At 44.5% G+C, this 24298-nt stretch overlaps 1 protein-coding gene across 3 annotated transcripts in view; it reads right to left on the reverse strand.

The window, feature by feature from the left end:
- The window catches only part of KCNC1 (potassium voltage-gated channel subfamily C member 1), a 102688-nt gene extending 81480 nt beyond the window's left edge, over positions 1-21208 (reverse strand). For 2 of the 3 annotated variants that reach the window (XM_032187718.1, XM_032187717.1), the window contains exon 1: positions 20377-21011. In XM_032187718.1, the coding sequence (XP_032043609.1) occupies positions 20377-20946 (570 nt within the window). In that variant the 5' untranslated portion in view covers positions 20947-21011. Of the gene's footprint in view, positions 1-20376 lie in introns of all 3 variants that reach the window. The other variant, XM_032187719.1, reaches the window with a different exon arrangement.
- Positions 21209-24298: the final 3090 nt, after the last annotated feature.

A 24298-nucleotide genomic window follows, 5' to 3' on the forward strand; every position in this document is an offset into this window, starting at 1 on the left:
AGCCGACAAGGCCTACGGTGGCAGCCATCCTTGAGGGAAAATACCCATCGCCCTGGGGAAGCTCGTTTTACTAGGTTGTGGTATGAGATGGAAAACTGGGTACACAGGCATTAACACGCTGCCTTAGTTTCTGTCTCATTATGGGAAAACATTCTGCTGAGAAAAAGGTACAGTATATAGACAATAAAAATACCTGCAGGTAGCAAGAAACAGCATTTTAATGCCTGTCTCCACTAGTGTTATCCTCTTCATACGCAGACACAAAATGGGAAACGTGCATAAGGAAATCCAGAATAATTAGTGGACTCTACTACAGGAGGTCAGTGGCCTTACCTCAGATGGCTCTGTCTGTGGTGTGTGTGATACAACTGCTTTATGAGTGCTTTAGAAATATTCAGCAATGGGTAGGGATTACTTAATAATTAAAAAGTCGCACCCATATAGAGAAATAACTTGGCTGCTATCAGTTCATCTTTTCAGGGCTTAAGAGGAGTATGAAAACTTATTAAAATTCTCAGTAACTTTCCTAAATTAAAAAATGTAGTAACTTAAGGCCCCAGAGCTTAATGCTAGGAGAGGATCTCTGCTTAATTTTCTTTAGAAAGAAATCTTTTCTGGGCTATACCTAATGTATCATAGTGCAGAATGCTTCTACGTTTGGGGGGGGGGGGGAAAGAAAACAACAACAATAAAATGCTTCTCAGAGTTTAAATATATATTAATGGATGGATGGATATAAATTAAGGTTCTTCTGCTCATATTAATTACCATTGAAATCAATCTCAGTCTCCTTAATTCATAAGGTAGCATAGCATGGCCTTGTTCCTTACCAGGGCCTCTGGATGGTCCAGTAAGCAAATCCTAAAGAACATTCAGGGCAATAAAGTAATAAAGACAGTAGTACACTATATTTTATATTTTTGGTGGGAATCTTGTGTGAATTCTTCATGGCAAAAAAGTTATTTTTGGAAATATCTATTTAATCCTGAGCAAACAGCATTTGGCAGTCTTCAAATGGGGTTTGGATTTGTGCTGACGGTGCCCTTAGTTCCTATGTCGTCCTAAAATCATTCACTTTAATTTGTGTTACAACAGATTGGGAAAATGAAGTATCTGTATTCTCTTTTCTCTCCCTTGGGTGCAAAGTGGAAATAGTTGCAAAATACAACTTTCAGCCCTGACAAGATCACAGGTACGGATTTCAGCTCAGCTATACCAGCAAGTACCGGTTGACAGGATCAATTATCAAACAAGACAAAACTGCACAAGAACTCAAGAAGAAGAGATGAGCAGTGCTTTATGCAACCAAGACCGACCTCAGGAGCTTCATGTAGTCAGAAAGCTGCTGCCCAAACTTTCGTTTAGGAGCTTGAACTTGAGTGCTCCCTATGACAGCTGATCTCAGCTGGTTAACTGAAGGTGCTTGGTGTGGTATGGACACTGCAAGCAGGAACAGGGATAGGAAGGGATAAATTCACATGGGATTTAAGATGGGTCCCTTTGCAATCCCACATGCAGGCTGCTGAAGGGGGTCTGCTGTTATTTAATGTCCTTTTTATGGGGTTGGAAATCCCGGACTGATGGAAACTCTGCCGAAGGTGGCAAGGAGAAGTGCCATGTTTCTGCATTCCCCTTGAGGGATTCCTCCTTCCTTCATGTCCTCAGGCTAACTAACATGCCACAGCTCTTATTTTCTTTGCAAAATCCTCCCTCTACCTTCTCTTGAGGTTTGCCTCACCTTGCCTGGTCTCTCGGAGACTCCTCTCCGCTATGCGTGGGCAGGAGGGGATGGGGCTGGCTACACCCCTGCCTGCATCTTCGTGGCACTCGCTGAGTATAAGAAGATGTTTGTTTATTTTCTAGAGGAAAACAAATATTCAAGGAAGAAGACCAAGATAGTGTGGAAGAAGTCAATTTGCCTGGAAAATACTGAGTCTTTGCCACCGAGAGAAGAAATACTAGGCTTTAGAGCAGCATTCTTTGGACCTAAGCACCAAAGAGATATTCCTGGATTTAGCAGTATTGGTTTTGACCTGCTTAGATCTATTTACACTGGTGTGTCTGGTGAAATCTTTTCTGCTTTGTTTGTTTTAGCTGTGGGAGGTAGGATCCCTTCTTTTTCTGCTAACATTTCTTTTGAATTGCCTGAGAAAATGGCTTCTATGCCTCAGTTTGCCCACTTTGTGAGAAAATTGGAAGAATTCTTGCATATCTCACTAGAGGTTTGGCCAGGACTGACATTCTTCTGAAGTATTTTGTAGTTCTGGAAAAAGATGTAATGAAAAGTCAAACATTATTACTTCTTGTTTCATGGTTACAGAAAGTTGAGCAGTGACATCTAAGAAAATCTAAAACTCTTCTTAAACATTTATAAACCCTTCTCTTTTTTTTTTTTTTTTTTTTTTTTTTTGCTTTTCTGAAGATGCTCACAGCCAGCACTTGAGCACTTGTAGGCAGATTGCTGGGACTTAGGTCTTACTTCTGAGTAGTTCAGACAGATACTGCAGAAGAAATAGGCTTCAAAATCCTGCTCATCATCTGCAAGACGGTTCAGAGTCCATCCTGTTCTGCTAAGACATGGCAATTTTAGTACAGAGTCTGGCAAGGGAAATATTAACAAGAGTAAACTGTAACAACCTCATAGTGCCAACATCAGCAGGGGCAACTGGATGCTCCTGCAGGGTTTACCTGCTATTAATTGAGAACAAAATTCTTGCTTCAGGGCTTTAACTCCTGCTGTCTGTCTGAAATGCAGTTGCTGTGCTGCTGAGCTACTTGAAAAATCCTACCATATAGATAATTTCAGGCTGTCTGCAATAAAAACAATAGCAGGCAAGGAGATAGTACAAAGAATGGGTTAAATCACAGACTTCCTACCTCTTTGGTATTCCTGGATAATAATCCACCTACAGGGACTCTACGCTGTGGGTAGAAAATGCCTACCTCTTTTTAAACATAATTTATGCACTCCTTTGCCTTTTGAAAAGGATAGACACCAGCCAGAGAGAAGACTGCTCTGCTGCATTAGGGCTCAAAATTAACCATCAAAATGTGTGTCTGATGTGCAAGTCAATTTGCCAAGTCATAGATGTTACAAACAGACATTTGATTGCAGCATGTATTTGCAAAATACGTTTTTTTGGCTACGTAGCTCTAGCAAATACCATTTTTTCCAGTACGGGCTGAAAGTTCAGGGATGCGTATGTTGTTAACCTGGCACAATAGGAAAGCTGCCATAAACTGATTCCCCCAGGTTTCTTTCTGCAAGTGCTGTGTACTGTGAGGCAGTGACTCCTGTGTGAATCAAAGTGCCCTTGACTCGATCTGCAGTAAGCAGGAAGGAAGGTGCCTGATATTTTCTTCTCTGATGCTGCAGTGGCATCTGAGGAGGCTGAAAATACGAAGGAGACTTGAAAGGAAGCTTATTCCTTTATTATTTTTTTCCTTAGGAGAATAAAAGTGGGCTTGGATAAGAAGGAGTTGATTGGTGAGAAGTCTCTGCTTATGGGTGCTTTTAAAGTAGAATTCAGACCTAGCAAATTCTATGGTGGTTGCATAAGTCTTGAAGTTACATTGCTAAAGCCTGAAAAGCAACCAATTGACTGGGAAACATATTTCTAATATTATTTCTTCCTGACCTTTCTTTTTGTTTTGATTTGAGTTTTGATTAACTTCACATTAATTTTAATCAATGAACATTGGGGAGGAAAGTGTTTTTTTTGGTTAAACTTCCAGCACCTTCCCCTCATTCTTCTATTTAGCAAAGGAGGAATTCCTGGTACCTTCAGGGATTGCTCCAGGAAAAAAAAAAAAAAAAAAAAAAAAACAACAGGCAAGTCCAGTTTGACATTTTAGATGCCTTGAGTTAGACAAGCAGGATAAAAGCAATTTCAGGCCATCCCTCTATGTCATTAAGAAAAAACGCAATGGTAAATATGAGTTACAATTAACTCTTGAAAAGCTGTACATTTCTTTTCAAGGACCTGAATGCCCCCTGAGAGATTTCATAGCCATTTTCTGCTCACCTGTAATGGGGATTACTGGACTATTACAGTGGAAGAAGGCACCAGTGAGTGAGTCTCGTGCTGTTCATGCATGCCCAACACACCTTGTGGTCTGCGTCTTAGAGGAGATTTTCAAAATGATTTGTATCTCCAAAGGAGATGTGCAACTCTTGTATTGTCCGCCTCACTCCTGGAGTCTTTGGGGGAGTAGCGAGCTTGCTGCCTGTTCTAGCCTACTGCAAGTGACAGAAAAGGTCCAAGTGCCATTCTTCTGTCTGCCCTGACTCCTTTCCTCTCACCCTGATCTGCAGTAGCACCCCTGCCACCTCCAGCTGCATGTTTTCTCAGGAAGCCATCAGCTTATCTTCAATATCTGCCTGGTGCCTTTGTCATAATAATAAAGATGATCCTAGAGATTAGCCCACCCCAGCCAAAAAAAATGTGACTGATCCTCGTGTGCTTTCTGCCTTTCTGTGATTGCTCAGGGAGCTTCAGCATATGTCGGGCTTCAGCACACGCAGCATCTGCTCTGGCATCTCGTGCTGTAGGGTGTTGGTCTTCTTGGAAGAGACCCACTTTGCTAGACACAGCTCCCAGCTCATACTTAGTCTGCCTGCTCTGGGAAGGCAGCGTGTTTGCTGACAACAAGCAAGATAAAAGTCAAGGGCTCGTTCCATTGCCACTTGAGGGCTGATGTATAACTTCCTCCTTCAGTCTGAAATCCCCGTTCAGATTACACGGGTTGTGGAGGCGATGGGTTCACTTAGATTATTTTTCACTTGGATTATTGTGTTCACTTAGATTCATGTAGACTATTTTCTGGCTTTATGAGGTTGCTGTAAACTGGAACCAGTTAATGTGTAGGGTATGCATACGTCTACTAGTGCTTCAATTCTTCATGCTTCATTTTAAAATTTCTCTGGGACATATACATATATATATATATATTCCCTTTTAAAGTTTGTCATTACTTAGATATTCTGTAGTAGTCAATACTGTCAGTAATCTGTTATGCATGTTCTGCTTTCATTTTTCACCTGAAGGAGCAAAAATAATCTGATTTTTTTTAACTGTTGTTTAGAAAGGTTTTGTAGATAGTCTTAAATGGTCCTAATTTTTACCTCCCTGAATCATGAAAGCATTGCTTTCTCATTTCCTGCCAATCTTACTGAGGAATGCTGAATAATCAGAATGAAGCAAATCTAAGATTGCCTTCTGATCCCTCTGATTTATTTTGAGGAGAACTTCACTTCTTTCTGCTGTCAAAAAGATGTCCTCACTTCACCTGCTTAAAGCAAACATGATACTGGAGATTCGTAAAACTTTATCTCCAAATTACTGTGCTCTGTTTTCTTGATTACAGATGGAAAAAATCACTATCAAGAAGTTGGGGCTTGCCAGAGGTCATTTCTGCAGTTAGACCAAGAATTGGTGAGTTCTTGTGCTTCCTACACGAGAGGGTGCTGCTTTTCTCTGCCTTGCCTCTTGTTTCAGCACAGTCGCTGTATCTGCCACTGAATCCTAAATGTTCATAACAGAGTCATCTTTTCATTAGACATCACATATCCTCAATTGAAGACTGTGTTTATTTCAGACTTCCTTTTTAAGTGACGTGGTCAAACAAGGGCCAAGGGCTGCTAATTGTCCCTGGATTTGATGTGCAATGAGAATCATCCCTGGAATAATACTTATGGGGACTGACACAGACACCTGCATCCTTTGGTCTGACAGAGCAAGAGCCTTGTGGCTCCTTCTCACTTCCACGAGTACCATATGCAGTTATTAGGCCAGCTTTTTTATTTTTTTTATTTCCCTCTCCTGAAATCCCATTTAGTGTTGGATGACAGCTGAAAGAAGTCTCTGTGTGGTGAAGACCATAATTATTGTACAGGACTCTTAAGAGGAGAAGCTGTTTTGGCTAGGTTGGAATGGTGAAGTCTCTGCCCATAGGCTTTTAAATAGATGAATTTGGCCTTTTTTTTTTTTTTTTTTTCTCTCTGCCAAGCTCTCGTGCCAGCCATCAAGGTGTTTGACCTTCTCAGGCCACAGTAAAAAAAATGAGTGCATCTGAACTCACTGCCCAAGAACCTCAAATGCCCCTACAGCAAAGGCTTCTCCAGTGCAAGAGGTTTTTCACTGTGGAGCCTAACAATTTATTGGCAAGCTTGCAACAGCAAAATGCACTGAAGAGTGGGACCTCCCTCTCCTCACAGTCATTTGTTCTTCTAATCCTGAGGCCTCCTCCTGTCTCCTATTTGCCATGTCCTACTTCTGACATTTTCTTTCTCGTTGCTTATACTGGAACCCACTATTTTCTGTACTTCTGCTTCAGGAGTGTCCTTTGAATGCCTGATGATGACTGCAGTTCCTCTGCTGCATAGCATCTCCTGCTCTGTGAGCAGCAGGTCAGTCATCCAACAACAATTAAATGGTGCTTAAAAACAGAACTGGCGCCACAGCCTCTGGGTGAAGGGGGAACAACCAGAAGGATGAGATGATGTTGATCCTCCTAAAAGAAAGAGTGGTTTTTTGTCCAGAAAGGGACACAGAAACACAAAGCCAGGCTGAGAAAGGTGAAGAAAAAATCACAAGCGAGCCCCTATCCTCCTGATTTATGTGGAAACCTATTTTTATCCTCAACTAATTTGCAAACAAGAAAAACCCACCCAACACAAAGCTATAGGACTGTAAGCAGGACGTGTGGAATGTTATTTGGAAATAACTCAATGGAAATTGGAAAAAAAAGTCCTTTTTTCCTTGAAAATGTTCAACGATATTTGCCTTATGTGTCCTGCAGACTTCAAACCGGCAAGGCTTTTTCCTTTCCAAAGCTTGTAGCAGTTAAGTAGGTTTGTGGAGAAAGCTGCTTTTTATATTTCTGTCATTCCCCCCTTCCACTGGCTCTTTTGCTCTTTCCACCCACCATTTTAGCTTTTCACTTTTTTTCTGAAGTAAAGTTGAGGGAGGAAAGAAACTAATAATGGGAGAAAAAATGATTATTTTCTCATGAAGAAAAGAGACTTTTAATACACTCTCTTTAAGAGGAGGGGGTAGAAAAGTTTGTTTGTTTTCCAGAAAATATATGTACATGTATTTGGCCAGCTGTAGATCTTAAACAGCAGAATACACACACTATAACTGTTGATACTCCAAAAGCTGTTTCTTAGTAAATAAAATAAAATAAAAAGCTGTACATTGTGAGAAGGCTCTCCCTAAGCATCATCTGCAGAGTTTCCAAAAGCTGTAATGCAAAGACGAATGAGGCTGTGGAATAAATGGTAAAGAGGACCAATGACACTTCACTTTCAGCTTGTCTCTTTCTCCATGTATGTTTAAAAAATTAAATCAGTGCCTCCGCATAGTGAGAAGCTCGAAGCCACCAGTGATTCTTTAGCATTTCGATGAAGGTAGGTTTATTTTTTTTTTTTAAAAAAAAAAAAAAAAAGGTTGTACCTAAACTGCAAATTAGTGGTGAGTTCTATTAACTGTAAGAATTCAGAATTTAGGCTAGTGACTTGGCTTAAGAGCGTTTCCACGGCCTGTGGGCATTTTAATAGCAGGACTGCAGTGAGCGCTAGCAGGGATTCTGCAGCTTGATAGCTTTGGGTCATCTGGAATTTGTTCTTGATTACAGCTAGCATCATGTGCAGTGCAGGTAGTGAATGAGAAGATGCATTTTCCATTTGTATCCAAATCTTTATTGATTTTTTACAGCTTCTGGTCTCTCAGGAAACGTGGTACAGGGCTCAGGAACGTAGTTGCAGCACATAAATCTTCTACTGAGACTTTCCTGAATGTCCTTCTGAGCCCTATGCCACTGTGTACATCACAGCTCTTGTAGCAAAACCTCTAGACCAACCTTCTGCCGTATCTGGCCAAAGTCACATACAGCCTTCCTCCCAGCAGAAACCTCATTTTTGTCCTTTTGCTGAAGTCCTCAAAACGAGGAGCAAAGGATACCACAGAAGTTTAGGAGCTGTTGGGATGAACGGTGTGAGCAAGTATCCTGGTTGCAAAAAGGAGCTGCCATTCCCAACCTTCACACCTGGGATCTCAGCTAAAGTTTAGCACAATTCCTACACCTGTAACCATGGACGTCTCGCTTCTAAAATAGGTTTAGTCGTGCTGAGAAGAGATTAGATGAAATTTCTTGACGGTCTGAATTGGACCTTGCTGTTAAAGTCAAGAGCCAGGGAAGTTTGTATTTGCAAGAAATGCCATAACAGCAAAGGACAATTATTTATGTTGCTCCTAGCAGAAATACAACCACTAAGAAATCCTACTGGAATGAAGGAAGCACAAAAAAGTACTTCACCTTGGTGGTTACATATATATATATAGGCTGATCTGGTTTTCTTGTAGAACATACAGAGAACGAGAGGCCTAGGAACACAGCTCCAAACTCCCCAGCTTTTGCTCGTACTTGTGCCACAGCTCTCAGCAGGATTACTTTTGCATCTATGTTTGCCGTAGTTCCTCCTTTTTCCCTTTCTAATAATTTTAAGAGACAAGATGACAGACCAGATTAGAAAAATACCTATAAATAATACTGTACGTAAAGAGGCATTTACCCACTGAATCTAAAAGTCTTTCCCTGATTTGGTTCTATTTTTATAAACTTCTTCTTACTTGACACTGACAATGATTCATATAAATATTAAGTATTCATTTTTAGTCCACTGCACAGAAGTGAAGCTAAACTGGAGTGTTCTTTGGAGTTTTACCCTGCAGGTCCTTCCTTAGGCCTCCAAATGGGAAGAGGGACAGAAGAATTTGGTTTTGGAATACTCTACAACTTGGTCTTATGACCCTATATTAAATAGGATAAACGTGATGTTTTTAAAAAAGCTCAGTGACATTCACATTTTAAAGCTTGCTTCCCCTCTGCCCCCCCCCCAGCTTCTGCGGAATATAAAAATAAGGCATTACCCCAAATTAAAACTTAAATCTGAATGCTGTGGAGTATAACATTTCTAGTTTAAACCTCCTTTTTTGTGCTCTGGTTTACAACTTTTACCATTATATTCTTTTTTTCTGCTATGTCTTTTTTTTTTTTTTCCAATTAAATCAGGTTTTTAAATGTTTTATTTATTATCAAAATGTTTTCTTCTTTAGGCTGCACAGCAAAGCTACTGAAGCACTGAAAGACTTTTTTTTTTTTTTTTACCAGTATTTGTCACTTTTAAATTTTAATACAGTTGTGTTTCTGTTCCAGCAGGAGTTGATTTGATAACAGATGGAAAAACTGAAAAACTGCCTCCGCTTCATTAAAGCCCCTCACAAGACTCTTATATAAGGTAGAGAAAGGATACTTAACACGAGTTTCTACTGAGAATTTGGGCTAGTTTTGTGTGTATCATGAAGGCAGTGAATGTAATGGCTAGAATGCTTATCGATCACTTCTGTGTTGTTTGTTTATGCCAGACCTGAAGCATATGTGCTGTAAAAGGCACTAACCTTGCAACGACTTGTTCTAGTGCTTTTCCAAGTTAAACTTACCCTGGCAGTAGTTGAATTGAGATCGCTTTCCTTTAATGCACTTTGAAATATTAAAAAGTAATAAAATGCAAGTGATCAATTTCCATTTAAATGAAAAGAATGTTTATGTTAAAATATTGATGAAAAGGCAGCCTTCAGAGATTTTAAGAATACATGTATTTACATGGCATGACTGAAAGGTGACAGATTGATAGCCCTGGGAAATGCAGGTTAGTTCAGAACAAATTACATGGTGTGTCCTTACACTGACTTGGGAGCTCGCTTTTCAGCACGGCAGAAGAACTGCTCAGGCTCTGGGGTGAAAAAGTTGGCTTTACTTCTACTGAGACACTAATTTTTTGTGCATTTTGTACATTCCTTCTCCATAGGGGCTGTGTAGAGATCACTGAAGCTCATCATGGAGTCAGCCACCCGATGACACCTGGTCACTTCCTCACAGGCACTGACTTTGAACTGGCAAGCAGTTTAATATACAAATCCTACAAAATTTAAGTCACGCGGTCTCCGGCAACGTCACTACAGGTACCTGTTTTCTGCTCTTAACCTTGCTGAGTTCAGTAGCGTGGAATTATCACATGGGAGCAGCTGCCTAGTTCCATATTATTGGGAAAAAAAGTGCTTTGTCACATATCCAGTGTATTGCTTTGTGAATTCCCCGTGCTGTGCAGACTGGATCACCCTCACTAACCACCTGGATTATGCGGCTGCCTGAAGCAGGGAAGCCCTCCGAGCAGAGACGGTGAAAACTTGAAAATCATGCAGTTGGAGGAATATACTAAACTCGAAATTTCATATCCTTAGCAAAAACTGTAACCACTGGATTATTGCATAAGGGGAACTGCTTCCCCATTAAGTTAGTAGTTCCCCCATAAGGGGAACTACTAATACCCCATTTAAGAAAAAATCTGGGCATTAACAAGACTGATACAAGGTAGTTACCAACAATACTAAGGTAGCTCTGGGCACAGCCAGGTACAATACTGTACAACACCTTTTGAAGAATCATAGCTTTGGGTATTTCCTCCTCTAGTCCAGCTTGGTTTGCGAAACTATATCCACACAGTGTAAATTCTTCCCACCAGTTGTTATTGTTAACTTGGTGCTTTTAGGGCGTCTAGAGTGCAAAAAACAAAAAAATGCAAGTAACCTGAGAAAAGTTATTTTCCCATTTTGAAAATGATGTACCAAGACTCAACATCCTGCGATTCCACATGGAGTAGAATTCACAGAAAATGAGGGAGGAGGGCTGAGGCATACCCAAACGATCTGGTTTAATGAGCAAACAGAATGTGCTGTCTGTGCCCCATTGCAAACGTTCATTTGGGAAGCTATACGGATATGGCCTTTCTTCACGCTACTGGTGTGCTGTAGATGCTAGCTGAAACCCCAGAGAGGTTTCTTCAGAGCTAACATATGCAAGCAAGTAGGGCACACAAATAATGACTTTAGTCAGATCTGCTAACAAATGTTTCTTTGATAACTGCATTAATTCAGTTACTTGCAATCATCTGTCCAAATCTCAGCTTTTTTTTTTTTTTTTTTCCCTCCCTGCTTTCTAGTAAATTCATAGCATGGAGCTCTGTGTGCACTTCTGAACAAGTGAGATCTTGAAAGTCCAATATGCGGACAGTTCTGCATGAAAGCTACCGATCACCTAATCAGAACAAAGGCTCACCCTGTTGTCCTAGCCCAGATATCCCTTGAAGACAGTAAACATGCTGCCTCAGGAGTTGCTATAGCTGATCATCAAATGTGTGAAGATAAATTTGTGTTTTGGAGTTGAAGACACCATAGAATTGCTACAGAATTTCAAACTTGTGATTTGCCTTTGGTTCACGTCACACTGATACCTAGAAGGTAAAAGGAGCTTTTTTTCGTGGAGCAGGTTCTCCAAAAGATGTTTTCTTTAGAAAAGTGAAGGCACTTTTGCAGTATTGATTTCCTGCTGCATAGGCATAACTAACATTTCAGGAGATCTATACCAGTTTAAAATTTACATTAGGTCTTTTAATGAAATCACTAGCACCTTTGGGACTTCTTGGTAGGATAAACGCTGAACTCATATCAGCTGAACACTAAATTTCAACATCACTTAAGCAAAATTCAGATAGTAGTTGATCTACTACTTCCCTTTCCCCCAACACAACAACAACAAAAACAAGAGCGATTGACTCAATCTGGTATTGGTTGAGTTATTATAGCATAGTTCGGTTGTTCTTGGTTTCTCCTGACACGTGCTTTACCAAAAAAACTTGAGTTAAAATCAGTTCTGCCGCATGCGGGACACACTGCCAAGAAGTGCTAAGACGTACTGTCACTAGCTTTCTTGCAGATCTCCACACTGTAAGCAATGGGGGGATCCATGCTAAAAAAAGAAAGAGGAATAGCACAATGTGGCCGATATTGTGTTGTTTTGTTTTCAGAGTAGAGATCGGAGGCTGCTGTGGAGGCAAGCCCTTTTGCATTTAGTGCTGAGGGAATTTCACAATTGTCTTTGTCCTGAAAATTAATTTTCTGAAGTGGGTCTGCATGGGTTCTTGGCTGGATCCCATTAAAATCAGTGGTAGCTGGGGCAATGGCCCTACAAGACAGGGCTGGACTATACTGAAAGTCTCTTAACTCCTTGCCCGTGTCCTTTTATGCCATAGACATGATCTCCATTCCAACAGAGGTTGTAGGTGCCCAGCCTTTTGTAGCGGGTTCTCCTTATACATTTCCCTGAAGTCTGTTATCGAATTAGAAATACTCTGATCGAAGTTTTTCATTTAGTTTATGCCTGGACAAATCATAGCGACGGCCTCCACCATCTCCACCTGTCAACTGATCTGGAGTAATGAACAGTGCAAGAACCCAAAGTGACAACTAGAATGGGGTTATTGGGATGAAATTTCAAAGCGAAATCTGCAGCAGAATTTCTGATGCATGTGAAGTCATAGGCAAGCTGAACTGAGTAGATCTTTCTGTATTTCAATAAGGAAATGCAGGTAATGCTTCAAATGTGTTTTTAGAGGGCAAAGGTGGGCAGGATGAGGGATTCTGCTGCAGTTAAATCAAGGAGCTGTTAATCTGTTGGTGCATTTCTGTGCATTATTTGATTTGTGTGTGTGGATGCTGAGTAGATCGGACAGGACACTAAGAAAATCGGATGTATTCAGGTTGGTTGCACAGACCAAAACGCCTGTCCTGTCTTGTATTTGTCTCTGGGAAATTGTAAGACTCAGTAGGAATAGATTTTTGCCTTTTGTTATTTAAAAACAATAATCCATCTTCCTGCTTTTTTGAAGGGATATTCTATCCAAATTTTCCAAATAAAAAGCCAGCCAGGTATTTTACGCAGTTTCACGCTTTCACGACACCAGGATGGTCCTGACCATTTTCTCAATGTAAATCTAGCAGTGCTGAGGTTTGCTGCTGCTCCTCAAGTATCAACATAATTACATAAGAGTGTGCCAGCAGCGAGTGCCTGTGCTGGAGGATCATGTGCAGCACACACATTGCTGGCTGTCCGCAGCGCACTGAAAGCAGAGATTTATTGCATTTACAAAGGGCCATTACAATGCAATTTTAACTTACTGTCATTAAAGGGTCTTACATCATAAGCAATCACTGTAAAAAGCCTTAGACTCAGACTTATTCTTCATTTTTATAGCGTGATTTATTAGAGCCCCCATTATATCTTATAAATCATATCTGAAAGAAATAAAAATCAATTAGGGCCTGGTCCTTTCACCTTTACCCGTGTCGGGCAGTGCCTTGTGCTCAGCCTGGAGGAAACGGGGACATTCCTGGAGTAAGGGATCGCTAGCAGAGGAGGAGCGAAGACAGCAAAATCTGGGTCCTTACTGAGCATGGGAGAGAGATGTAAAAATTATTTGGGAAATATTCTGCAGGGAGGGGGTGGTTCTCCATAGATTTCTCTGATTTCATCTGATCCTAACGCCGTGCCTTCCGAGTACTGTTTGGAGTGAATCACGTATTTATGTAATGCAACGTTCAGCAGAGAAAGCCAAGTCAGCCTTCTAATGCTGTTCTTTCCTCAGATCAAATTCAGCATGTAGTAACTAAGCTAATTGAAATACAGTTGCAAAGATCTCAAAATGGCTGTTCTGTTAGTGTGATCCCACAAGAATGCACTGCATCTCATAAAATCAAGCCTATATAAAATGGAAACTCAGCTTTGCCATCTGTATTTGCATGAGAAAGGCTTACACTTACATGATTATCAATTAGGACTCAATTTTTCAATCTGAATACCCCTGCTTGCCCTTTTTATTATGAAATACAGCACTTGGATATGATTTGATTGAACATTAATTGAAGTCATGTGGTTTGAATGGGGATGTATTCTGTAGTCCTTTGCAGTGAAAAATGCCACTAAGATCATGAAGAGCTCTGCCAGCATTAGAGCTCTGTGTTTTGATGCAGTGTGCTCAGGTCATTGGTTATGAAAATACATATATTTGAAAATGTACGTTCCTAATAAGGTGCTAGGATCTATTGCACCTCAGTGCTTTGGAACAGAAACATGCAATGTATATATATTTTTTTTTTTTTTAAAAAAAAAGCCCTACGCTGCAATTAATCTGTTCTCCTGAACCGTACTGCAGGAAAATTCATTTCTGTCCTTGAAGTGGCTGGTAATTTTGGCAGGGAATTTCAGTAACAGTAAGGCTGGACCCTCTGTTGCTGGTTTGCTACCACCTCTCCTTATGGTAAAAGAAAGGCAGTATGTATAGACTATACTAAGGTAGTACCATAAATACACACAGAGCAGTCTTGTATTTTTAAAAATAAGAAAGATGAGTACCAGTAAATACTGTTCAAAAGAAGGAAAAACAAATTGAAAAAATAATTTTCCTAGGTGCAAGTCTAATATATCCGATTTTTGATCAGTTCTACAATAAAAATAATAATGGATCTTTTGGATCTTTGTATCCTTTGTCTCGTGATGCACCAACACAGAACACCAGTATTTTGTTGCCTTTTTTTTTTTTTTTTTTTTCTTTTCCCCTAACCAGAACCAAAATAGCAAATGTCAGGGGAAGGGCAAAGAAAATAACTGAAGGCATATAGGGATGGATTTAAAGAGAGAAGAGACCAAATATCATTCTGAAACTAGTCACTAAATTCATACTGATTTCAGTGGCACCAAGGTTACATTTTTAGAAGTATTTTGGGATGGTTTAATTTTGAAGTCCTTCCTCATATGGAAATCCCACTCAGCATCGTAGGAGGTGCTGGTGATAGGAAGGCATATATATGTGTATGCATATGATGGTATGATCCATACAATCACAGCCTTGGCTAAATCAAGTAAATTTTGTAACCTAGAAACATTAAAATTAAGTAAGATTAAAGATATATATATATTTATATATATATATATATATATACACGAAACTGGCAACAGATGCTGTTCTTTTTAAAGGTTTTAAGATAATAGAAATAAAATTGGAAATGGGCAAATGGATTAAACACCCTTCCATGAATTAAAACTGCTAAGTCTGTGCTACGCAGCCATAGCTTTGTCAGGTGGGTAACATCATCCCTCTGATCTTCCTGTGAGGTTGTGGCTTCAAAGAGACTGTCAGATTTTCCAGGCAGACATCCCCTCTTCCTATGTGCTCCTGAACAACTCGAACCAATGAAGTCCTGGTTCTGCACGGTTGCTATGATCAGTTTTTTTCTTTTTTTTTTTTTTTTTCCCCTTGGTGGTAGCTTTAAAATTTATTCCTTCTGAAGCCAGAGGGACAACTCACAGGAGTTATTTGTGAGCCTGCCTGCTCCCACCTTGGCTAACTCAGCAGGGACAGAAGCTGGGCCATGGCCAACACTTTCCAGCTGGGATTGCAAAGGCTGCTTTGGACAGCATGCAGAGGAGCCGAGGCCGTGCTTACTAATGGGTTATGTAAGGATTTGCAGTAACGTGTCTCTTGATGGGAGAAAATAGGAATAAGATGGGATTTGAGGAGCTATGTTAATAATGAATGGCAGAACGGTGGTTAATAGATGTCTATCTGTAATTCCATTATACTACAAGTGCAGGGGAAACTTCATTTAATGCAGAAGGATTCTCATTTTTCCAGAGCTGTAATGCAGCGTGCAGTTAAAATTAGGCTCTCTAGTTAATTGTCAGCGTATGTGGTGAGAATTACTGCAGCCAGCTTCAGTGCAGGATTAGCCATGCCTCTGCAGGGGAGACCTTGCTCAAAGGCCCGAGGTGGGAGAGCAGCTCCACAAAATCCCCCTGCAGGGAGAAGGGCCCCTGTGGGTAGGGGATGCGTGTGGGGCCGCTATCCTCCTCCCTGTCTGCTCTCCCAAGGTGCCTGTCCGAGGAGCATTCCTGTGCTGAGCATGTCCTGCACGAGACTGCTGCAGTATAAGCCCTCGCCGCGAGGGGTGATGCCTACCTGCACCTCTCCGGGGGATTTCACCGGGTCCTGAGCTCTGCCCAGCAGGCCAAAGACTGAGCAGAAGCCTCCCAAGACAGTAGGGGGATCAGGAGTTAGGGTCCCGTACGCCTTCCCATTCCTACAGGATGCGTTTTAAATGGAGAAGAACTAGCTTAAATGAACACAGCAGGGTTGAAGGGCTCCTGAACGTACAAAAGAAAGCTGGAAGAAATTCCTTTCTCTCATCTCTTCCCTGCTAGCCTTTACGCTGTCTCCTTCCTCGTGACCAAAATTCGCCTTTCCAAAGTCACCTGCCAAGGAAAGCTGATCCTTCTGCAGGGTGCCAAGGGAGAACAGGCAGGACGGGTGAATAAGTTTTACCATGAGCCTTTATTTCCTCTTCCAGATCAGGGCTGTGCAGTATGTGCCAGGATGGCAAATCAAGCTTTTGGAGCCTTTCCATGGGACCCCAACCAGCTTTTATTTAAAAACAGGCAAAATGTTGACGTGGAAGGACTACAAAAGCTTCCCTTAGGGTTCCTTAACGAAGCCTGACTGTCCAGTGTGAATGTGAGTGCTCACACAGGAGCTCTGCTGAGAGCTCCACATTCCCAAACCCTGACTGACCTTGTGGCCGTGAACCGCCACAAGCCCAACCTTACCCTGCTGGGGAGGAGGAGGAGAAGGAAGGGGGCAAGGATGTCGGACACCTGCAGGCCCAGTGCTTCAGGAAGTCACCTGGAGCTTGGCTTGTGTAAGAACAGCATGGCCAGACAGAAAACTGAAGGAGAGGAGGTGCTAGGAAAGTATTTTTCACACACGGTGAGCGCAGAGGCCTATGAGGTCTCACGCGTGCAGAAGGCAGAACCTGAGGACAACCTAACTCCCAGATACGCTGCTTTACCATGTCTGTGCAACTCTGAGGGGATTTTCCCTCTGTATCTACGTAGGGAAAATACATTTACAAAGGTGCCTGAAGCTGTGCAAAAGGTCCTAGTAAGCTTTAGAGAAATGTCCCACTGATTTAGGTGCCCGGTACCCGTTGGCGCGTGGTGATGTTTAAGCTGCCTGAGGAGATGCTTTTGCAAATCCCCTTGGATGGCTGCCGGTCTGCAGGTGCACCCGGTATCTCTGTAAGGCTGGCCTTTTCCATCACCTCATCTGCTGCTCTGCTCAGACCTCCAGGTACCAGACTTTGCCTCCGTTACCCAAATGGGATCCTTTATGGTATGGAGAACTGCAAGACCTCTTTGCTTTACTAAGGCAGGTGTCTAAGGCAAGGTGTGATTTGAAACAAGCCACCTTTTCTTCAGATTTAGAAGACCACGCAAAGTGTTTGATCTCTCAGAATGAATTGTGTTACGCAAGGAATTAGTATTTAGAAACCTGGAATGTAATTAAACCTGGCCTCTATTGTTTTAACAGGGCACTGTTAACTACGCTGCATCTAACAACAAACAAGTAGTAACTGGGATCTTATGTTTGGTCAAAGTAAGTTTATCAACAGACCAAATTTGCAGTTAGCTGATCTTGCCTGAAATACACAAGTGCTCTTCCCTTCTACCTGGCCACCTACACTGAGACCTGCAATGAGATCAGGTACCATTTGGTACCAGTTAGGTGCTGGTAGGCAGTCAAAGGGCTTGTGTTTGTAAACAGTGCTCATGGAAATGCTCCAGGAATGGCTACATTGGAGTAAATGCTGAGCCTGCCTTAGCCTGTTCCTTATCGTTCACGGCATTACTATACCAGATACAGCCCAGGGAAATCTTGCTTTATTCAGATCTGCAGCTATGTTCGTATGCCGTGTCCCTTGTACTTGCTCAAGTGTAACGGTATAAAGGTTATGTAAATCGATGCTTACGTTAAGATGTTACCTTGGGATACATTTTGGTGTCAAATACATACACCAAACATATAAAATAACCATTAGCGCAAGTCTAAGATCCAATTAGGCTGAGAAATTTTGTGATGTAAATTTTTGACAAAATGGCAGTGAATTCTAATTTTTGCATGTCTGGAATTGTCAGTAATTGAAAGTAGCACACACAATGATAAGGGAGGTAAGGGTGGATTTGTTGCCTGACTATACTTTGCTAAGCATTGCTTTAATATACCATTCGCTTGTTAATGATGCTGTCAATTATTTTACTATAAATTAGCTATTGTGAGTTTGAGATCTTTTTGCAGTGTCTGTCATTAGGTTGGAGAAGCACAAATCAAACTCCTGTCTCTTTTTACATCCATAACCATAACATATGGCTTTTATTAGAAAATGTTAAGTGTCTTTTAATGTCTCCTTAATGGACAGTGTGTGCATGTGTTGATGATGAAAGCCATCTTCCTTCATGCAAAATATTAATGCATACGGCCTGTGTCTCCATAGATACGAGTTAAGGAATGGTATTTAACCCATGAAATATTCAGTATACACTTAACTTCAGAAATCATGTTTCCCTAATTTAACAGTCCTTTAAAAAAGAACAAGTTAAAGGTAAATCAGGGGTTGAATTCCATCAGGTATGCACATGTAACTGTGAATAAATGGTATAATAACCACTGGAAAAAAAAAAAAAAAGTCTCCGTAAAATGCCTATTCCTAAATGGAAATACCCTCAGGGCATTAGGAAACGCGTTTTGTTTTTTTTTTTTTTTTCCTGCTAGAATTCCAGCTTGTACATCATAGACTCTTAATATTAGTTATATATTTTGCCCTCCAACCTAAAATATCGGAATGTTTCCAAGAAAAATGGTGTTTTAACCTCTCATCTGTTTGTAGCTTTTTTGTTGGGGCAGCTTTATGCGTTCGGCCTTTGGATCAGTCCACAGCATCTTGGACAAGCACACTGCTTTGACCTGAGATGTGTTCTACCAACAGATTCCTGGCCACCAGAGAGATCTGCTATTCAAATCGATGCCTGCTAATGTCAGGCTTGATTAAAGGAAGCTAACTAAGCCTTTTGAAGGATACCCTCCAGCCTTCCCTCTCTGTTTCCATGTTCCCTTGGCAGAAATCGGGGATTTGAAAGCTGCAGTTCAACAGCATCACCCTTTCATGTTGTGGTAAATATTTTATTATTCCTTTATCCTCCGTGCTGTTTAAAGGAATTCATTTAAAATATTAACTTCTTTGTTCGGGGAGGAAGTCTCCAAAGGGTATGCAAACAAGAACCTTTAGAAACGCACCAAGATATAACTCCAGGCTCTGCTCCAGCTTTCCCATTCATTCAGTCTGCAGACCTGGTGGCTCCCTGCTGGAGATCTCTGCTCAGCCCAAAAGCCTCCATCCAGCAGCCGGTCCCACCACCCATTCATACACAACCACCTTCCCTGTCTCTGCTCCCTGCCTTTCCACAGCTTTCCTGCATCCATCCAATTCGCCCCTTAATTTGATCTCGCTCCTTTGATCGTCCTCAGGAGCACTGCTCATCCTCCCCCACCAGAGCACCAGCCATCCCCACGGAGGGCTGGCAGCAGCTCTCTGCCTTCGCAAGGTATGTTTAAGAGCAGAGTAACGCTTACCCAAGCCCGTTTCTTTGTGAAGGCACTATCCTTCACCTATTTTTCCTGCTTATCCAAACAGATGCCCTGGGGCTTGATCCTGCTGTTGCTCCTGAAGTAAATGTGCTCCTTACCTTTAACTGCCCTTGCAGAATCAGGCCCTAATTAATGTCACTGTCCTCGTATGTAACAGCACCGCAGGCACCGACTGAGAGGAGTCGGGTGCCTGTTTAAGACCATCTTTATTCGCAGCTATGCTGGGAACTGCACCAGTGTGTGCTCCCCTTCCCCAAACAACTGCAGGCACCGAGAGGGAGGAGTTGTCCTTCAGCAGCCAGGCAAGAAACCTGTCAAGCACAGTGTCCCCGCTACATGAATGAACCCTCTCCTCTGATTAATACTTTGCCTTTCCCACAAGGGAAAAAGACAGAGTAGGGAGGTAAGTGAGCGACTGAATTATCCATTCTCAGAGAAGCAGGATCATAAATATTTAACACGGTACGTATGAGAACAGACTGCCTTTCCAGTCCAGGCTAAGAAACTCTCCAAATCCCCTGCTCCCACAGGGACTGCCAGCTCCCGTGATCCTTTTTCCATCTCGTGAAGGGGAGAGAGCTGGTAGCTCAGAAGAGGGCTGGACAAAGGTGCCTCTCCTTACGGGGCTATACCTGACTGTCAAAACCTGTGCGTGGAGGGAAATGACCTGCAGGAACGGAGCTCTCCCTTCTCCCGTGGGATCACCTGGCCCGTGCCTGGGACCCTGCCCCAGCCCGTGCGTTTTTAGCAGCATGCTGGAGAGAGAATAAGGGCCTTGGCAGCCCCCAGGTGAGTACACGAGCTCCTGCCACGGTGTCCACCTGCGTGCCCCGTGGGTTGTGTCCCCACGGCCCCCACCTCGTTGTGTGTGACCCCCCCCCGGTGCGGGTGCCACGGGGCCGGAGGGTGCCGGGGCATTGGGAGGAGGGCACAGCGGGGCTTACCCTTGCATATCTGGAGGAGTAGGGATCCTCGAAGAGCGCCCAGATGCGGGGCTGCCACCGCCGCCAGAAGCCCCCGGACCTGCCATCGGGCGAGTCGCTGAGCGCCAGGCGTTTTGTCATCTCCAGCTCCTCTTCCCCGTCCCCGGAGTCCCCGGTGCCATCGACGTCGCCGTCCTCGGCGCTGCTATCCAGGGGCGCCCCACCAAAGCTGTCCAGGGCCTCTTCGGCGTCGCGGTGCTGGCGGTAGGTCATCCAGCAGCAGGGCTCCACGTCGGTCTCATCGATGCCCCAGAAGGCCAGCTCCTCCTCGTACAGGGGCCCGCAGACGTCGGCGGGGCAGTGCAGCTTGCCCGTGCGGTAGTAATTCAGGATGTGGGCGAAGACGCCCGGGTGGCGGTCGAAGAAGAACTCGTCCGTGCGGGGGTCATAGTCGAAGTGGCTGTGGGCATCGGGCTCGGCGATCCAAGCCAGCCTCGTGCCGGGCAGGGTGCGGAGGGTGCTGCGGTAAGTCTGGTGCCTAGTCCCTCCCACGTTGATCACAATGCGGTCGCTCTCGTCGCCCTGGCCCATCTCGTCTCTTCTCAGGCATGTCGCAGACGCATCCGAGCAAGCACGGCAGGCAGCGAGCCCGCGAGGGGACGGCTGCGTGCGGGGCCGGCTCCGCTCCCGGCGCCGGGGGCTGCCGCTGCCCGGCTCAGGCGGGGACAGGGGCAGGGGCAGGGGCAGGGGGGGACATGCTCCGGGAGCGCGGCCGCTGCGGCGGAGGCTGGGGGGGAGCAGCGGGGCCGTGCCGGAGGGGGAGGGCCCTTCGCTGGTTGGCCGCGGCCAAAAACATAGGAGGAAGGAAAAAAAAAAAAAAAAAAAAAAAAAAGGAAAGGGGAGGTAGGAAAAAAAAAATAGAAAGGGGAGAAAAAAATAGAAAGGGGAGGAAAAAGGAAAAAAAAAAAAAAAAGAAAGGGGAGGAAAAAAGAAAAAAAAAAGAAAAAATAGAAAGGGGAGGAAAAATTAAAAATTAAAAAAAAAAAATAAAAGAGGAGGAGAAGCGCGGCGCTGCTGCCCACAGGTGCTGCCGGGGAGGGGGCGGCGGGGGGCGCCCGGCGGTGCTGAAGGGACAGCGCCTGCTCCGCCGCGCCGGGCGCAGAGCGGGGCCGGCGGCGGGCGCCCGCTGCTCCTCCCGCTGCCGCCCGGCTCCGGCTCCGGCCCCGGCCCCGGCCCCGGCCCCGGCTCCGAGCTGCCCGCCCGCTGCCGCCCGCCGCAGCCGCGCAGGCGCCCCGCTGCCGCCCCGCCGGGTCCTAGCGCCGGGGAAGCGCCTGTGAGGGAATCGTCAACCGCAGAATCCTCTAGGTTGGAAGAGAGCTCAACATCACCCAGTCCAACCTCTGACCTAGCACTAACCAGCCCTCCGCTAAACCGTATCACTGAGCTCTACGTCTAAACGTCTTCTAAAGACCTCCAGGGATGGTGGCTCCACCACTTCCCTGGGCAGCCCGTTCCAATGTCCAACAACCCTTTCGGTAAAGAAGTTCTTCCTAACGTCCAACCTAAAACTCCCCTGGCTCAACTTAAGCCCATTCCCCCTCGTCCTGTCACCAGGCACGTGGGAGAACAGACCAACCCCCACCTCGCTACAGCCTCCCTTGAGGTACCCATAGAGAGCGATAAGGTCGCCCCTGAGCCTCCTCTTCTCCAGGCTGAACAAGCCCAGCTCCCTCAGCCGCTCCTCGTAGGACTTGTTCTCCAGGCCCCTCACCAGCTTCGTCGCCCTTCTCTGCACCCGCTCAAGCACCTCGATGTCCTTCTTGTAGCGAGGGGCCCAAAACTGAACACAGTACTCGAGGTGCGGCCTCACCAGAGCTGAGTACAGGGGGACGATCACCTCCCTAGCCCTGCTGGTCACACTGTTCCTGATACAAGCCAGGATGCTGTTGGCCTTCTTGGCCACCTGAGCACACTGCTGGCTCATATTCGGCCGACTATCCACCATCACTCCCAGGTCCTTCTCTGCCTGGCAGCTCTCCAACCATTCCTCTCCCAGCCTGTAGCTCTGCTTGGGGTTATTGCGCCCCAGGTGCAGGACCCGGCACTTGGCTGGGTCCACCTCGCTACAGCCTCCTTTAAGGTACCTATAGAGAGCATTATTAAAGCTGGGAAAGATCCTCACGATGATCTGGTCCAACCCGGTGTGCAGAACACCGCGATGCTTGGCAGGAGAGGACAGACTGGGGCTACGGAGGTGATTGTCCCCCTGGACTCGGCTCTGCTGAGGCTCACCTTGAGTACTGTGTTCAATTTTGGGCCCCTCAACATGGAGGTGCTCAAGCGAGTCCAGAGAAGGGCGACGAAGCTGGTGAGGGGCCTGGAGAACAAGTCCTGCGAGGAGCGGCTGAGGGAGCTGGGCTTGTTCAGCCTGGAGAAGAGGAGGCTCAGGGGCGACCTTATCGCTCTCTACAGGTACCTCAAGGGAGGCTGTAGCGAGGTGGGGGTTGGTCTATTCTCCCACGTGCCTGGTGACAGGATGAGGGGGAATGGGCTTAAGTTGAGCCAGGGGAGTTTTAGGTTGGATGTTAGGAAGAACTTCTTTACCGAAAGGGTTGTGAGGCACTGGAACAGGCTGCCCAGGGAAGTGGTGGAGTCACCATCCCTGGAGGTCTTTAAAAGACGTTTAGATGTAGAGCTCAGTGATATGGTTTAGTGGAGGACTGGTTAGCGTTAGGTCAGAGGTTGGACTGGGTGATCTTGGAGGTCTCTTTCAACCTAGATGATTCTGTGAACATGGTTAGGTTGGGCCTCAAAGGGAGATGGAGGTTTGGACGTGCTGGAAGAGCAGCAAAGAAGAAGTGGAGGGCTGCTACTGAGCAGGCAGTGTGGTCGGGTTGGCGAGGGGAGGCGTATGGCTCAGGCTGCCAAGGAGCATTGCATGTGTTTGGGATGTGGAGAAGAAAACATTGCAGTGGTTGCAGCAGGATGTAGCAAAGAGGCTTACAGGCCAGATTTGCCAGTAAGAATGGTAACAGATTGGTCGTGAGCCTGGTGGGGTAGAAGGAAGGCCTAGGAGCTGGGTGCTGTGTGAGGTGTGGGGACGGAGGATGATGAGGCAATAGGGAGCACGTTACTGGTATTGGCAGTGAAATTGAAAAGGGAAAGTGAGGCTATGCCAAGGCAACATTAATACTTAATTACCTTAAGACAGTGACAAGATCTCTTAAAAGCTAACAGCTACCTGGGCATTGGGTTGAGTAGAGAAAGACTGGTGGTGTAGGGAGAAACGTGAGAATCACAAGCACAGAAAAGTTATCTAAAAGGCTTGCGAATCGCCAGAAAGAAGGCAATAAGCGAGAAGAGGGCAGGTCTGTAAACATGAGCCTGGAATTACAAAAGGAAAAGGGGATGATAACTCATTGACAAGAAAAACAAAACCACAATGTGATTTTAGAATTGCCCTAAGTTACTATCTTTCACAACAAAGATCTAGGGATTAATGGGGATGCATGGTAGGGCAGACTCGGAGAGTTACCGAGGTTAACCCAGGAGGGAGGATCTGTGCATCCCAGGCCACCGGCACATCCACAGCTGTAGAGGCTCTTTTCCAGCTCATTAGCTCTTGCCTTCTGTGCTACCTTATCCCCCATCAGTGATTCCTCTTTAGGAATTTCAGTATGGAGGTCTCAGGCAACTGTGGGGATGAAAGGGATTTCTTGCAAGCTTCTGTCACTTCACTTTCCCTTCTAGCCCGGGTCTCTGTTGGAGGCTGGTCCAGGCCCTTAGAAGTGACCTGAAGGTATGTGTTAAAACATGGAAGGTTCGCTTAAAGACAGTTGTCGTGGGCTCAGGTGGAGAGGCCACGCTAAAGCGACCTGTGAGGTTTCTTTGAGGATACAAAGGCTGTAATTGGGAAAGGAGAGCTGGCAGCCACCAAGGGCTG

The sequence above is a fragment of the Aythya fuligula genome, chromosome 5, assembly GCF_009819795.1.
Source record: "Aythya fuligula isolate bAytFul2 chromosome 5, bAytFul2.pri, whole genome shotgun sequence".
In the NCBI taxonomy this organism is placed as follows: domain Eukaryota; kingdom Metazoa; phylum Chordata; class Aves; order Anseriformes; family Anatidae; genus Aythya; species Aythya fuligula.